The sequence below is a fragment of the Abramis brama genome (genome assembly GCF_963993115.1).
Source record: "Abramis brama genome assembly, chromosome: 24".
Classification (NCBI taxonomy): domain Eukaryota; kingdom Metazoa; phylum Chordata; class Actinopteri; order Cypriniformes; family Leuciscidae; genus Abramis; species Abramis brama.
In genome coordinates this window covers 976,251-994,801 of record NC_139986.1, presented here as the reverse complement: position 1 = coordinate 994,801, position 18,551 = coordinate 976,251, and the positions used below count along the sequence as shown (strand labels likewise).

General features: G+C 40.8%; 1 protein-coding gene across 1 annotated transcript in view; it reads left to right on the top strand.

The window, feature by feature from the left end:
- The window catches only part of vopp1b (VOPP1 WW domain binding protein b), a 38,641-nt gene that overhangs the window by 836 nt on the left and 19,254 nt on the right, over positions 1–18,551 (top strand). Inside the window, exon 2 of the mRNA XM_084102081.1 lies at positions 12,269–12,327. Within this exon, the coding sequence (XP_083958207.1) occupies positions 12,269–12,327 (59 nt within the window). The remainder of the gene's footprint in view (positions 1–12,268; positions 12,328–18,551) is intronic.

Sequence of the window (18,551 nt, the reverse complement as noted above, 5' to 3'; positions counted from 1 at the left end):
AAAAATATGTATTTTTTATGTTCTGTACTTTCAGACAGTTCAAACGTCCCAATGCAATTTATTATTATGTGTATGTATACAGTATACTGTATGTGTGTGTCTTCAAATAACTTCCCCAACCTCTGATATGTACAGCATTTACATTTCAAAGACTTGCGTAGCTGAGGCATAAAGCATCATCAGACCTTCTTACTGTACAGCGGTACATGGCGTTTGCAGTTACAGTAATGGCATTTCACCTAATCTTTATACTGGCCTGTCAGAGAAGAGAGAGATACTTTGTCATTAGCACTTAGACGGGGATAAATCAATATGCCAGCTTATTCACTCATAAATTGTGTAACATCAGTTAAATGCAGAGAGGTTGATCATAAAGCTCTGATTCTTCATACTCATGCATGTAGTTTCTCAGTGCAATGATGTGTCTTTACAGCAGTATTGAGGGAACGACTCCAGAGATGAACATAACTTGAATATGCTGGTTTAATAGAGAGTTATGACACATCTGCACCTGCATCTGTTATGACTCATGTCCACTTGTGCCATATAATCAGTGGAAGGCATTATGGGTAGTGCTATTGAAGCATTTGTTGTTGTTTTAAAGGCGTATAATTGCAAGGAAGGAAAAAAAAATATATATATTTTAAAGGTGACATATTATGCCCCTTTTCACAAGTTGTAATATAAATCTATTACAACTAGGATGTGAGAGGATGCTGGCGCTGTTTATTCGCCGCTTCTCTGTCTGCTATTGCCCCTCTTGTTCCTGTTTATTTGTGTTTGCTGTACCCCTACCTCTGGTCAGCCTCTCTACCTCTGGACAGCCGCTCAGCTGGTTTCCGAAGCCGCTTGGGCTCCTCGACCGGACTGTCGCCTCGTCGGTTAGCCGCAACTGGCTGCCCTCGTTCATCCAATGCGTGGCGGCTAATCCTAGCTGCTACAGCGGCTAACCCGATTGCCTACCTCCTTCTCACAGGCAACCTCCACCAGATGCGAGCCGGTTTCGAGCCGTGGATCATTTTGGCACTCACATCAGTTATCCACCTCTGTGCCCCTAGTCCACGGCTAACTGCTATCACGGAGCTCTCAGTCCCTTCGCTCGGCATCATGTTCAAATATGCAACTCTGCAACTGGTCGAACTAATCAACTACTCCATTCCATCCTGCATCCCAGTCATCAAACAGCTCGGACTTCTACGTCGACCCCGTTACATCAGAAGCTTTTGCCGCAAGTTTGTTTACTTTCACCACGCACAATCCATTCCATCCATCTGGTCACCTGCATGCTCTGTCGCACCTCTCGCACGTCATCAGAATGCTTCCCCCGCTGGATCACATAGGGCCGAACGCACCGTCTGGCTGCACAGAAAACCCGTACTGGACTACAGTGCTATCCGCACTTCAGATACACCTATTCTCCAATCATTTGCAAATCCATTCACTGTCCCCCCTCAACTGCAATAGCCCCCTCCCCACCGTCCGAACGCACTGCTAACCGGGACAATCTCAGATCTTTCCAGCCTGCTCTCATCCCATCACCCTCTCACCATGCCAACTTTGCCCTCCTCAACACCCGATCGCTCAATAATAAAGCCCCTGCCCTCCATGAACTAATCCTCGACAACACTCTGGACTTCCTTCTGCTCACTGAAACCTGGCAACAACCTAATGACTTTTTCTCCCTCAATCAAGCAACCCCCCCTGGCTACAACTACATCTGCAAACCCCGCCCCTCCCGCCGTGGAGGTGGCCTCGCCGTTATTTTCAATCAGAACTTCCGGATCACAGAACTCACCCTCCCCTCAGTATCATCGTTTGAATATCTTGCCTTCAAAGCTCTTTCTTCCATGACAGTTATCCTCATTTACTGGCCACCTAAACAAAATCCCTCCTTCCTCTCTGATTTTACTGAACTCCTCACACTAGCCTCATCTCTTTCTCCACGTCTGCTGCTACTCGGTGACTTAAACATCCACATAGACTCCCCCACCTGCAAGCTGTCATCAGAATTCACCATTTTACTGGACAACTTCACTCTCACCCAACATGTCACATTCCCCACCCACGAAAAAGGACACATCCTTGATCTGGTATGCTCCACAAACCAACCGGTGCTCGACCTTCATCCATGCCTCTTTCCCCTCTCTGATCACAAACTGATACGTTTCACCATCCCTTCTCCAACCCCACGCCCCAGCCTCCTCAGAAAAATCACCTTCCGCAACCTTAAATCTATCGATCCACACCATCTCTCTGACCTGCTCTCCACCACTCTCCACCTGGACTCAACTCTCATATCACCTGATGATCTCACAAACCACCTCAACTACACCTTGTCTACCTCCCTCAACACTCTGGCCCCCCTCAAAACAAAAACCGTTACCTTTAACACATCTTCACCCTGGTATACACCTGCACTCCGGAAAATGAAACAAACTGGATGCCAACTTGAACATCTGACAAAAAAATCATCTCTCACAGGCCACCGTGAAGCCTATAAACTCCACCTCACTGCCTACAAAGATGCCCTCATTGCTGCCAAATCTGCCTACCTCTCCACCATCCTCACCAACCCCTGTCAAAACCCCAGAACCCTCTTCTCCACAATGAACAACCTCATCAAGCCTCGGAACAACACCCTCCCTACCTCTACTCCGGATCTCTGCAATTCATTCCTCCACTTTTTCACTGACAAAATCAACATCATTCACCAATCTCTATCCTCTGTATCTGACCTCCCAGTATCTACTCCAGCACCTACCACGGCCCCTCTTCTCCCCATCCCTCCTGACCTCCCTCCCCCTCCTCCCCACTGCCTCCTCTCCCAGTTTGACTTGGTCACCCCTCTTCCAAACCCACTACCTGCTCCCTTGACTCCCTCCCTACTCCACTCCTGAAGTCTTGCCTCCCCGTCATATGCCCCTACCTCACTAACCTCTTCAACCCCTCACTGTCCCTTGGAACGGTCCCTTCTGCCTTCAAAAATGCCGCTGTCACCCCAATCCTTAAAAAACCTGGTCTGGATCCCTCCTCCCTCAACAACTACCGCTCAATATCCAACCTCCCCTTTCTGTCTAAAATCCTGGAACGTATAGTCGCCTCACAACTACAATCCTATCTTCATGCCAATAACCAATTCAAACCTCTCCAATCTGGTTTTCGACCCCTCCACAGCACAGAAACTGCTCTCCTCAAAGTCCTCAACAACCTCCTCACATCCGCTGACACCGGTTCCCTCAACATCCTTATCCTCCTCGACCTGAGTGCAGCCTTCGATACCGTGAGCCATAAAATCCTGCTCACCAGACTCAAAGACCTCGGTATCGAAGGTACTGCACTCAGCTGGCTCTGCTCCTACCTTTCCAACAGATCCCACTTCATCTCTCTCCATAACCACACTTCTGCCACAGCCACAGTCACGGAAGGTGTTCCCCAAGGCTCCGTACTCGGCCCCCTCCTCTTCATCATCTACATCTTCCCTTAGTCAGATACTCCGCCACTTCAACCTGGACTTCCACTGTTATGCCGATGACACCCAGATCTACCTCAGCACTAAATCCCCCCATAATCCTCCCCTCTCCCACATCAACACCTGTCTGTCAGCTATTAAAACCTGGATGCAACACAACTTCCTCAAACTCAACAGCGATAAAACAGAATTCCTCCTCATAGGCTCTAAATCTACACTCAGCAAAATCAATATCCCCACTCTCATCATCGATGGCACTATTGTCTTCCCATCTCCCCAGGCCCGCAACCTTGGCGTGATCTTTGATTCCACCCTCTCCCTTGAGCCCCATATCCGTCATGTCATTAAAACCTCCTTCTTTCATCTCCGCAACATCGGCAAAATCAGACCCTCTCTCACACCCCCCGCTACTGAAAGAGTCATTCACGCCTTCATCTCCTCCCGACTGGACTACTGCAACTCACTACTCCTTGGCATCAGCTCTACCTACATCAAACGACTCCAACTGGTCCAGAACGCAGCTGCCCGACTCATCACCCGCTCCAAATCCTGGCTCCACATCACTCCAGTCCTAAAACAACTCCACTGGCTTCCTATCTCCCACCGGATCACCTACAAAATCCTGGTCCTCACCTACAAAGCCCTTCACCATCTGGCCCCATCATACCTCACTGACCTCCTCTCCCCCTACCAACCCTTGCAGTCCCTCAGATCCACCTCAGCCGGTCTCCTCTGCATCCACAAGTCCAACCTCCGCAGTTTTGGGGACAGAGCCTTCTCCAGGGCAGCTCCCAGACTCTGGAACTCCCTCCCCAAAGAGATCCGCACCTCTGAGTCCCTCACCATCTTTCAGTCCCGCCTCAAGACCCATCTCTTAGCCTATCCGTAGCCCTACGCCCCCTCCATTTTCATTTTCATTTGTGTTTGATTCTTGTTTTGTTTCGTTTTGTTTTGCATTGTTATTATTATCTACCTGCCCTGTAAAGCGACTTTGAGTTCGTGAAAAGCACTATACAAATTAAATTTATTATTATTATTATTATCTATGGTGTCCCCAGAATGTGTCTGTGAAATTTCAGCTCAAAATACCCCACAGATCATTTATTATAGATTGTCAAATTTGCCCCTTTTTGGGTGTGAGCAAAAACTCAACGTTTTTGTGTGTGTTCCTTTAAATGCAGATGAGCTGTTGCTCCGCCTCCGTTCAGAAGAGGGCGGAGTCTTTACACAAGCTTCAGAAACTCCAGCAATAACAAAACAGGCCAATCTCACTCATCCAGAATCCCAGAATAACCAGTAGCGAGTGCAGCCTTACGGAGAGACTCAGAAAGAGTTTCTGAATGATAGCGGAGACATTTCTGTAGTTGTTGTGGAGTTACATTGATCATCTCATCATCATGTTTAACTTCTCCACAAGTGTCCACAGTTCCTGAGGTCTTTATAAGACAGCGGTGACATGTTCTGGTCAATAGTGTTCAGTGCTCGCCTGTGCTCAACCACAGAACAGCTTCAGGCTTTGTTGGATCTTTATCATTGCGTTAGAACTGGTCTCTGTTGTCGCTTGTGAAACCAAATGTCGGCTGGTGTGTGTAAACGTGCAGATTAAGGGCCGGTAATATTATAATAAGATCCTCTTCAGATTTTCATGGTATGAAAATGACAAAGAACCAAGAAACCAAAGACAGTCTCAAAAACACGCTTTGAAATCGCTGGTGTTTCTGACGTCACAAACTACCTTGTAACCAATCAGATCAACGTGTGATCGTCAACGAGTGGATCTCTGAGCTGAGTGAGTGAGTGGAGACGGGGCATATTATTTGCATGTTCATAGAACTGCACATACTAAATGAGGCAAGGGTGTCGAGTTACATTCGAGATATTTTAAGGCATGAAGAATATTTTTTCAAGGAAAAACTTTTAAATATGTCATTTTGGTGATCAAAGATGAGTTTTAAGGGATAAAATGATTGACTACAGGGGGACTTTAACTCAACATAATACGTATTTAAAATGATTTCATCAACTTGTATAGTTGAACTTTCGGTCAAAGATTTCAACCATCTGATAAAAGCATTGTTTTATACTGTAGTCACTGTCGTTTCGCTCAAGTATCCGCGTGCGGTTGTGGTTCTGGCTCTGTTGAGGAACATCGATTCCCAGACGCTTTCTGTGAGTTTAAGGAAAGGCTTTTAGGCTGTGGGATCAGTCAGAAGTGGACAGACAGCAGGAGTTTGATTCAGGCTTGTTGCATTGAATCTATATTTACCAGAGACAGGTTTCAGCCTGTAATGCTTGGGTTAAAGCTCAGTCCACACACATCTCCTCTCCTTCACTGAGGGTTCACTGAAGACTGTGTGTCTGAGCCAGATCAACAGCGAAGGTCTGCGGGAGTAAACAACTCCGTAAACAACCATTAACATTCAACCTGGAAAACTCTCTAAACTTTTCTGCTTACGTCTCTATAATTTTAGGTTTGTTTTTGAAAGCGATGACGTTACTGAAGGATGATGTTGGCGTACAAACATAAACAGTTTCTTGAAAAGGCGTGGAATTTACAGTATAGTTTATTTGAATGTTTTTTTTTTTCTTTTCTTTTTTTACTGTACAATAATATCCCATTAGTTATCATCAGTTAATGCATTGGCTATGACTTACAATACATTTTTAAAGCATTTATTAATTTTTGTTAATATAAGTACAAATAGAATTGTTCATTTTTTGTTAATGTTAATTAATCAATGTTTACAAATGAAGAGTTCCAATGCAAAACCTCTAAGTCCATCTGACAGGTTTTCTTTTAAATGAGCATTTTCTATCAGGCTCCTTTGTTTAGGTTCAGTAATGTCACTTTAATGTCAATGAAAAGGTTATTATTCAGTTATTGAAATGCCTTATTCTCAAAAAATAGAATTTAAATAATTTATTGATTTTTGTTAATAGATTTGTTAATTTTTTGTTCATGTTAATGAATTAATGAATTAATGTTTGCAAAAACAACTTTTGATTTAAAAATGTATTAGTAAATGTTGAAATTAACATTGACATATTAAGAAATGCTGTAGAAGTATTTTCACTGTTAGTTGATGTTAACCAATGAGACCTTATTTTGTAAAATGTTAGTGTTTTGTTTATTATCTTCTCTGTGCTTCATATCTAGGATGTAAAAACACTGTATTGTTTCCAGTTGGACTTGCATAAGGGTCAATGAGTCAATGACACTGTGTCCGTGGTAAGAAAAGAAAACTTTCATATAAGTTTCATGTGGCTTTGAATTTTTTTTGAAAAGTTGAAATGTAATGTCCGTCATGTGGTGTAACCATCAAGTAAAACTCAGTAAAATAATTTAATTTATATCTAGAACACATGTGAACGTCCACAACTTAATAATTATTTTCAAAAGAAAAAGTTTAAAATATATTTTACAGGTTAAAATGTGTTTTACTCAAATATCATGAATTATTAATGCATAAATATCATTATGACATTTTACATCCTGAACTAACCTTGCCATATGAAAAGGTCAAATTATCCGATTATTACCTTATGCGACTTTGTTTGGTCGCACCACATGAATTTAATTTAGCAGTTTACTGACTTGCATCCTCCTGTACACACACGCATATACAGCGAAATATACTCTCAACTTGATTATTTATACCGTTGCAAAATGTACCTATATTATCGCCAGCTTTAATCTGCTTAATGCAACTATAATGCACAAAGATATTATAAAAAGTTAACATGATTTTCTGTCAAGCTGCTTTGAAACAATGTGAGTTGCAAAAAGTGCCATACAAATGTGTATTCGTAATTGATATTCAGAAATGTTATTAATTTGACTGCACTGACAGCATCGAATGAGAACAAAACTTGAGATGATGATGACACTATTCCATAGCAGTATTCTACAGCGGCTTTAACTGAACCTGATTCACAACTGATGAACTTTACACAGTCATTGAACTGAACTGAATCAACACTGATATGAACTGATATGCACTGAATAATGACTCTATTCCATAGAGCTGCTTATAGTTGAATCGAATTTGTTTCAAAATTGACAAATTTTCCAATATCGACACGGTTATTGAACCGAATCAACAGTGAACTGAATTGAGTTGAATAATGAGCAGAAATTTTTAATTTGTCTCTTATTTTATGAAGTTTGTATCATTATATCATTTTATTTTCCTGTTAATTTTTAAGAACCAGCTTTGAAACAGTCTGTAGGTCTATTGTATAAAGCGCTGTAGAAATAAAGCTGACTTAACTTGACAAAAATGCCCAAATTAATTTTAATTCGTAATTTTAAAACCTGATAATCGTAGAAGAGCTGCATTCAAGTCATTGTGTGTATGAAATGTATGCATTTTTAATGAAAAAAATAGTATATGGGACCAAAAATTTGAGTTTTGCCATTGGTCAAAAAGTCAGCCAATCAGCGAGCAGCTTGATTTCTCTGTAGAATATGCATGAGCCGGTCGGTGAACAGACGTCCCTGTTCTGTGAGGAATTCCCAACCTCCACTTTAACTGGAACCATTTCTAATGCTTTAATGCAGCAGAGAGGAGTCGGCATTATGAGGTGCAGTGGGATTGGGACATAACCACCATTATCTCCTAAACCAGTAACCAAGATCCCATGGGATCCGCATCCCGACTGGCCTCGCTCATGAATCTGCTGTTTCCCTCGCCAGGAGCAATTAGAGCATTTGCAATTCCTTGCATGTATTGTGTTTATTCCGCAGCAGTGAATGAGAAGCCTGGCATGAGTCCCTTTGACATTGTTTCTCTGAACAAAATACACGACTCCAGCTCTGAACACACACACACTCGCTCGGGGAACACACACACTTGCTCGGGAAACACACCGAGACAATCATTCTACTCTCCCGCCAGATTTCCCTGGTGAGACGGACTTGAGCTTTGATTGGATTTAGCCTTAAAGCTAGGATCATTATGTGGTCGTGCTAAAGGACTTATCGCTTGATGACGCCCTAAATAGTGAACTTTCAGATCTTGAACAGAAATTTCTCCGAATTACAGACTGTTGAGATTAGCCGTTTTTCATTCAGTGGAATAATGTGTAGCATTATTTTATTTTATTTTCTCTGAGAGAATCAGACGGTGTACCAATGCATATTTAAATACTGAAAGTAGCAATGGTACCAACTTAACCTTTATTTAGTAGCATTCCAGTATCTCATATGCACTCCAACCTAATCAATCAAAACTCACAGCCAATCAGAAGAGAGTGTGGGCGGAGTCTCTCTGCAGGCGCACTGCACTCCAACCAAATCAATCAAAACTCACAGCCAATCAGAAGAGAGTGTGGGCGGAGTATCTCTGCAAGAGCACTCACAACCAAATCAATCAAAACTCACAGCCAATCAGAAGAGAGTGTGGGCGGAGTCTCTCTGCAAGAGCACTCACAACCAAATCAATCAAAACTCACAGCCAATCAGAAGTGAGTGTGGGCGGAGTCTCTCTGCAAGAGCATTCACAACCAAATCAATCAAAACTCACAGCCAATCAGAAGAGAGTGTGGGCGGAGTCTCTCTGCAAGAGCACTCACAACCAAATCAATCAAAACTCACAGCCAATCAGAAGAGAGTGAGGGCGGAGTCTCTCTTCAAGCGCACTACACTCAGATAAGCATATAGTCAAATTCATAAATATTACGACTGAAATAATATTTGTCATAGAATATGTTTGTTGACAGTTTGAATGTTCTTCTTTCCTTTGTTTATTTTCCAAATCTGAGGTGATTATCCACTGTTGCTTTCAGTACAGCTATAAATGATAATCAAAATCGCATTCAATTAGATAATCAGGACCTGAGGTTCTCATTGCCACAGTTTGTATGTTGTGTTTCCAGCCACGACGTCACAGAAATAGAAACGGTCTGTGTAATAGATCTGGTCAGGACGTAAACTCTGATTAGCATGCTAACGAAACCGTGTGGTGGCGTCGGGTTAAATCTGTCCTGCTGTATCAGCATCATACTTCGTTTTTAAGATGGATTTCTAAGGTGTATGCAACATTTCTCGTCCATTATTCATCATTACGTAAGTTCCCAGTAAAGCGATGTTGTTGTTGAAGTGAAAGGTCTCGTCTGACCCTGGGTTAATTACCCATCTGTGACCTTTCTCTCTCGCTTCACTAATGCAGAGATGTTGGGTTTCTGCACACACACACACACACACACACACACACACGCATTGATCCCTCGGGCAAATCAAGCCATTACTCTGATTGGTAAATCTTTTGTCTTCCCTGAAACCAAAAGCAATCTTACGGTTGTATAAAACATCTGATCTATCAGCATAAAGTCTGGTCCACTGTGCAGTTTCCTCTGGCCAGGATCTGCTCTCGGAGACCCGAGGAGACATCCGGCAGCTTATACATCATGTCAGTGTGAAGCTAATGTCATCAACTGAGTGCTTATCAGGACAGAAACACCACAAATCAGTGGAGCGCAGCAATGCAGGGTTTCAGGACTCGTATTTATTACGCTACTGTTGCAAACAACCTGTTCTCAGAAGTGCACGGGTATTGATCCTGGGTAAGAGTGTAGATGTCATCATTATCTGAGCTCCGTCTGAAGAGCGTAGGATTGAGGTAAAGCGTACGATTGCTGTTGATCGCGTCTCCAGGCTTCAGATATGGCATTCGTCACCGTTTGCTTGTCTAATGCATATTCATTAGGTGGAACTGCTGGCAAACACTGTAAACCGTCTGTGAACTTTGACCCCGCTACTCTCCACAGTGTTAGTCACTGCATGACTAATGCGAAAGTGTTCACGCCCGCGGGGGAAACTCTTCCTGGTGTTCGTTGACGGGCACTGCCCACAGATACAGTAAAGCAGGCCTGAGCTCTGTTCTCGGCATCTCTAGCGGAACAGGGCGTTTCCAGCGGAATTTATTTTTCTTCATTTTAAATCAGGTTTGTCATTTTTTGGGCCCTTTTTTCATAGAGTTTAACCTAAATTTGTGCGATTGTTCAATAAACATCAACATTATATGTTATTATATATAAAATGTTTGTCATAATCACAGCTTTTATAATTTGTAAATATTAAAACAATTATCTAAAAAACAAATTTAGCCTAGTTACGGATAGCTATTGACTAACTATAACTAATTATTATTAACTTATTTTCCATAAAATGTATATATATATATTTTGATTTATTCTTTTATTATTACAATAACTTAAGTGTTTTACATTTACTCCTGACACTCTTTGGTCATGCTAAAGTGAAGGCAGGTTTGTTTAATTATAACAGGACTGAATCATTGAATTTGATGAATACAGCTACTACAATTTATTATAAAATGCGATCATTTACTTGTAGGGACCAAACGATGCTGAACATTTATTAGGTTATAATTAAAATAATGATGGTCAATATTATGGTATTTTGTATGATTTTAATTGTGGGATGCAGTTGAGAAAGTCAAGACTTTTTATAGGCCAAAATCATAATTTTAAAGGGAAACAGACATTTGAAAGAGTTTAAAACTAGCTGATTATATGTTATATATGTACACCAAAGTGTACCTTATTTATCCAGTCTTCAGTGTCACATGATCCTTCAGAAATCATTCTAATAGGATGATTTGATGCTCAAGAAACATTTATTATCAATGTTGAAAACAGTTGCTATTTTTGTAGAAACGATGAGACATTTTTCATGAATCTGATGGACAAAAAGTTCAAAAGAACAGCTTTTTTTGTCACAAAGTGTTTATTTCTTTAAAAAAAATGATGATCCCAAACTTTTAAATAGTGGTATATAGTTTGGTATTTTATATTATTATATATTTTTAATTATATATTATGTATTTTTGTATGTATTTCATATTTTTGCCTTCATTCTTCTATAACAGTGTTGAAATGATGATGATGCTGATAGAAAAACATGTTCAGAAGAATGTAAAAGGTGCTGATCATTTTCTGCCTGGGTTATTTCCTTCAGTCCATAATGCAGTGCATAATTCAAAATACAGCAATGAAAAACCGGCACAGAAGATGCATATTTTCCCGGCACACTGAGGCCTGTGTTTGTGGATGAGTGTAGGAGTGAGAGACGGCGTGAGATCCTGACCCGCGTCTGTTCAGTCTGTGCTGCTTTTCCTTCAGGAATGTGAATTATACATTTGTCCATTATAACTTTTAAATGCTGACATTCTGGTTATGCATTTCAGGAAGGTTTGATCATCACAAGTTTTTGCAGTGTTGAACACCTCTTCTAGACTTTCATATTGTCTTTGCAAAATGTCTCTCAACATTTATTTTGGGGAATCAATGCACAAAAAAGTTTAAACCAGTGCAATATTCTACATTGATACAAATAGGAGTTGTTTATTCGCACTTGGAGTTATTTTCCTGCTTGAATGTTGATTATTCTCCTCATATTCTCCATTGTTGCGGCTCCTCTCTTCCCAGTCTGTCAGTAACGCTCTGTTTACTTCCTGTCTCTATGAAGCCCCTCCTTCTGAAAAGCACACTGTGCTCTGATTGGTCGGCTGGAGCAGTGTGTTGTGATTGGTCAAGTCTAATAATCAAATCGCATAATTCCCCACTATATAGTAGTATAGGCAAAAAACAGTATGTGACAATAGAAGTATGTCCGTATAATAAAAGTATGTACACAATCTAATTGATTTACCCAGGATGTGGTAGATTTTTAAAAATAATAATTTTGTAACATTTTCCGAACACTGTCTATATATTATTTATAATAGTCAATTATATGAATCTTAATTTTTATTATTTTCTTGTCTTTTTTTGCAGTGCATAGAAGCAAAGAAGTATTGCTGGTATTTTGAAGGAGGATACCCCATCTATTTCATGTAAGTACTATCACTTTTATTCTCAAACTCTCTTACCTGTCTTGTAACCAATCAGATCAACGTGTGATCGTCAACCAGTGGATCTCTGAGCCGAGTGAGTGAGTGGAGGCGGGGCTCATTTGCATATTCATAGAGCCGCGCATACCAAATGAGGCAAGTTTTAAGGGATAAAATGATTGGTTATAGCAAACCAGTGGTTTTGTTCATCTCTCGTATTTTATTAACATTCACTCAGCACTCCACAATCACCATGCATCAACTCCACAGATCTCATTATGCCAGAACATCTGACATTCGCTCCACTTAATCCTGCCATCTGTCAAGCGTAGTGCACTAACACCACAGTCCCTGTCACTCGGCGGCCATCTTTGAGACGGCCGTTTCGGTCCTGCATCAGAACGGCAGATTCTCCAAAGCTGTTCACCAAGACTACGATTCAATATCTGAAATTACCAATGAAATCCAACAGCGGCTGTCTCATAAATGTTCTTTCTAAATCCTCAAAAGATGACGAAAACCTGCGTTTCTCAGGCTAGAGCAGCAGCTGATGTGATGCGATGACTCCAGCAGTCAGCGATTGGCTCTTTTATTTAGGAGGCGGGGCTTATTCCACTTTTAGTTTTAGTAATTTTTAGAACTTCAACTTATTTTATTTAAAATAGTGACATTTCTAATTCTTCTTTTTGTTTTTGTTATCTATATTTTATTTCAGTTTTAATTAACATAAATGATTTTGGTAACACTGTAGAGTAATTTGTTATCTTTCTACACTGAGAAAGAACAATACCAGGGCAAACGGTGAACCTTCACATCTGCTGCGTTCACACAAAATCCCAATTCTGTCTTTAATACATCATGTCGTCCCAAACTCTATATGAATTTCTATTTTGTCTGGAATGCAAAAGAAGAAACTCTGAATTACATCCAGTTACAATAAATGATGAACAAAGTTTTTAAGCTTCACACTGGATTTATGCTCTTTTTGAAGCTCCAAAGCTCTAGTTCTGTTTATTGTAATTGCATGTAAAAGAGCAACAGGAGATTTTCATTTTGTGTTCGACAGAAGAGAGAGTCACATGACAGAGAGAGAGAGAGTCACATGACAGAGAGAGAGAGTGAGTCACGTGACAGAGAGAAAGAGAGTCACATGACAGAGAGAGAGAGTCACATGACAGAGAGAGAGCGAGTCACGTGACAGAGAGAGAGAGCCACATGACAGAGAGAGAGAGTCACATGACAGAGAGAAAGAGAGTCACATGACAGAGAGAGAGTCACATGACAGAGAGAGAGTGTCACATGATAAAGTCACATGACAAAGTGATGCGTGTGTGATTTGTATAAAGGCTCAGGACTGATGAAGCGTCCGCTAGGGTTTGCCAACCGCCATAAAACTCCATTAGAAGAAGAAGCGTTCGCTAGGAGTGTGTAAGGAGGAGTGTGTGAGGAGTGTGTAAGGAGTGTGTAAGGAGTGTGTAAGGAGTGTGTGAGGAGTGTATCTGCAGCCTCCAGATATAATGCTGCATGTTTGGTTCTGCTCGGAGGATTTGCTCCTGTTGTCCTGCTGTAATCTCTCTGTGTGTGTGTGTGTGTGTGTGTGTGTGTGTAAGAACCTCAGGAGCAGCTGGAAATAATCAGATCCTGCCTCCATCAGGTTGAGGACGTGGAGTCTGTAAACTGTGATCAGGAAGAGAGTCTACTCACACACACACACACACACACACACACACACACTCACACACACACATTATATATATGTATTTTTTTTATTTACCATGCTGTTAATTTCCTATAAGGTATTTGATTGGCTTAGAGTGATAAAAATTGTTCCACTGTTTCCAGTTCCACTGATTGCTGTCTATTTAAGTGGTGGTTTTAATTTTGGTTTGACTGTAGAAAACACAGAATCAAAAACAAGAAGGACGAGGAAGCCCGACTGGACAGAGGAACAGTGTTTACTGTTAGCCCAGTTAGTGGATGAACACAAGGCCATCCCGGGAGTCACAGCGCGGGGATGCAGACGTGGGAGCTGATAGCGCACATTATTAACGGTTCATTCCCCCTGACTGTGCGCACCAGGGAAGCTATATTCATACATGCAGTTTTTTGACCTGCAAGGTGGGAATGTCCAGTGGAAGCGAAATGAAGTGCGACACAGTAAGAGGTTCTGGAAGTGCTGTAATTGTGTGTGTGATCTGCTTCCAGAAGGCTGTCAGACCCAGATCATCACTGCTGCATTCTTGCATTTTCCCAGTGGCCAAATATCTTAATGTAGTGATTACTTTAATTTCTGGCACTACGGCATTTCTGTCAGAGATTTTAGCGTGTCTCTAATAAGATCATTCACAAACATGATCTCTATCTATAGCGTGTTATTAACTCACTGTCATCCATTGTCTGCAACACATTTCTCCTCCTTCGTCTTTCTGCCATGTTCTCCTCCGCTAAAGAAACTCTTCAGCCTCTTAAAGGTCCTCGTCCGTACAGTTCTGACCTTAAGACCTCTTTTAAGGGTTAAGATGCTTTCTGAATTACTTTTTTCTTTACCATGATTTTTATTTAATTTTAAGAGTAAACGCCCACATTTCTTAGAATTTTGTCACTAGGAGCTACTCTTTGTATTAAGTGTTATTTGTATTGGTGTAGTTTTACACATTTCCTTTGGAAAACCTCTTGTTTTGCTAGTGTAGTTGGTCGACACAAAATGCTGACCTTTACATGTGACACTTTGATATTAGGTTTTACAGTGTGAGAAATGATCCTCGTTGAGCGTGTGTGTGTGTGTGTGTGTGTGAGAGAGATCGCTCGTATCTCGATATCATCGCCAGACTTCACTGACTGGAGCCCTCTCCGGACGGGAATTGTTTCTCATGGGGTCGTACGGTATTATCATCGTTTACCGGGTTAGTCAGTAAAATTCCATGAATATCGACTCAAATTAAATACGTTCGGTCTCATCGGATTTTATCTTGATCGATATACGGCTTATGCGATAAACGCTGATGGAAACGTTATTTGCCGAATATCGTCGGGCATTTACGTGCATCTGCATCATCATAGCAATGTGTTGATAGCCTCGTTGTTTTCTTATTATAGCTTGATATGTCGCTATCAGCTGGCACATAAGCACTATTACAACTTGTGCAATATTGATCATTTGTTGGTAGATGGCGCGATCCATTTTGTCTAGCAAAACTTTGTTCGCAAATGTTTGGTTGAATGTTGTGCGATTCAGTGCGAAAATGAATGGAAAAACCTTAAAATGTCTCAAATCGATTCGATATACCAATTTGATCGCAAAACAGCATGTGACATCATTACGCCCAGTGTGCCTGTATCTTTCTCTATTGCTGTTCTATTACAAGATAGAAAGTCTAAGGCCTTCAATAGCCGTACAGCAAACCTAACTAATCTGGTGCCTATTACACGTCAAACTAAGATTGATGTGGGGACAAAAAGTAAGACTGTTAAGTTAGCACTTTTAAACATTCGCTCACTTAAAAATAAATCGCTTCTAGTCAACGACTTGATAACCACAAACAACCTGGATTTTATGCTTCTAAATGAAACCTGTCTAGAAGACACAACAGTCCTCGATGAAACATCCCCTCCTAACTTTACTTTTATGAGTGTCTGCAGAGCTGTTAAGAGAGGTGGGGGTCTAGATGCTCTTTTTAAAGATATCTATCAATGTAAGCAAATATCATTTGGGAATTACCCTTCTTTCGAATATCTGGGTACTGTGTTAAAAGGTGCTCCACGCATTTTACTTATCATTATTTACAGGCCTCCAAAATACTCTCCAGCCTTTGCTGAGGACTTTACAGAACTGTTATCAACAATTACCTCAGAGTTTGACTGTTTTGCCATTGCTGGAGATTTTAACATTCACATAGATAATGCGGAAAACAATATGGCAAAAGAAATCAAAACTGTTTTAAAAACTTTTGATCTGACTCAGCATATACATGGACCCACACACAATCGTGGACACACTCTAGATTTACTTATCAGTAAGGGTCTAAACATTTCACTGATTGTTATTAAGGATGTAGCACTGTCTGATCATTTCTGTATTTTCTTTGATATATTGATCTCTCCTGCCACTGAAGCTAGATCTGTGTCTGTTAAGAAGAGATGCTTAAATGAGAACACTAGTGTACTATTTATGAAGGCTATATCCTTAACACCAAGCATATCTGCAGACTCTGTTGATTTTCTCCTTGATTCCTTTAACTCAAAAGTTAAAAGTGTATTTGATGATATTGCTCCTGTGAAAGTCAGGAAGAAGAGTGGCAGACAAAAAGCACCTTGGAGAAACTCAACAGCAGTGCAAAATATGAAAAGACAATGCAGAAAAGCAGAGCGCATGTGGCGGAAGACAAAACTTGTAGTCCATTATAACATCTACAAAGACAGCATCCATGCTTTCAATATGGAACTAGGCAAAGCTAGACAGACTTTCTTCTCAAATATTATAAACAGAAATTTAAACAACACACGCACTCTTTTTGCTACTGTAGAGAGACTGACAAACCCCCCAAGCCAGATTCCCAGTGAAATGCTCTCAGAGAACAAGTGCAGTGAGTTTGCTTCTTTCTTCTCTGAGAAAATCAATAATATCAGAAAGGTGATCAGCACATCCTTGAGTTGCCCTGGGGTCAGACAGATCAGACCACCTGAGAAAGTAGTTACTATGTCTGATTTCAAAGAAATTGATGGCAAAATTTTGGAAGAAACCGTACAGCACCTTAAAACATCAACCTGTGCTCTTGACACACTTCCCACATCTTTTTTCAAAAGTGTGTTAAACTGTTTAGAAGCAGATCTTCTAGAAGTGGTAAATGCTTCACTTCCCTCTGGGAGTTTTCCAAACTCCCTGAAAACTGCAGTTGTCAAGCCCCTCCTGAAAAAGAACAATCTGGATAAGACCATATTAAGCAACTATAGGCCGATCTCAAATCTTCCTTTCATAGGCAAGATCATTGAAAAAGTTGTCTTCAATCAGCTGAACAAATTCTTAAGCTCGAATGGATACTTTGACAATTTAGATAATAAACGATATTCGCTTAAATACTGATACAGGCAAATTATCAGTGCTGGTACTTCTCGACCTCAGTGCTGCATTTGACACTGTCGATCATAACATACTTCTGGACAGGCTGTAAAACTGGGAGGGGCTTTCTGGGATAGTCCTAAAATGGTTCAGGTCATACTTAGATGGGAGAGGTTATTATGTGAGTATAGGAGACCATAAGTCTGAGTGGACATCCATGACATGCGGAGTCCCTCAAGGCTCAATTCTTGCACCACTCCTGTTCAACCTGTATATGCTCCCAATGAGCCAAATAATGAGAAAGAACCAAATTGCTTACCACAGCTATGCAGACGGCACACAGCTCTACTTAGCCCTATCCCCTAACGATTACAGCCCCATTGACTCCCTGTGCCAATGCATCGATGAAGTCAACAGTTGGATGTGTCAAAACTTTCTTCAGTTAAACAAAGACAAAACTGAAGTCATTGCATTTGGAAACAAAGATGAAGTTCTCAAGGTGAACGTATACCTTCACTCTAGGGGTCAAACAACTAAAAATCAAGTCAGGAATCTTGGTGTGACACTAGAGTCAGACCTTAGTTTCAGTAGTCATGTCAAAGCAATAACTAAATCAGCATACTATCATCTGAAAAATATTGCAAGAATTAGATGCTTTGTTTCCAGACAAGACTTAGAGAAACTTGTGCATGCTTTCATCACCAGCAGGGTGGATTATTGTAATGGACTCCTCACTGGCCTTCCCAAAAAGACCATAAGACAGTTGCAGCTCATGCAGAACGCTGCCGCCAGGATTCTGAGCAGAACCAGAAAATATGAACATATCACACCAGTCCTCAGGTCTTTACACTGGCTCCCAGTTAGATTTAGGATTGATTTTAAAGTATTATTACTGGTATATAAATCATTCAATGGCCTAGGACCTCAATATATTGCAGATATGCTCACTGAATATAAACCCAACAGATCACTCAGATCATTAGGATCATATCAGCTAGAAATACCAAGGGCTCACTCTGCTTTTAGCTATTTAGCACTGTTCGTCCGACTGTTTGTACTGTACTGTATTTTATTTTATTTTTCTAAACCGTTTTAATTATTCTTATTTCTTTTTATTATTTAAATTTCTTCTATGTAAAGCACTTTGAATTGCCATTGTGTATGAAATGTG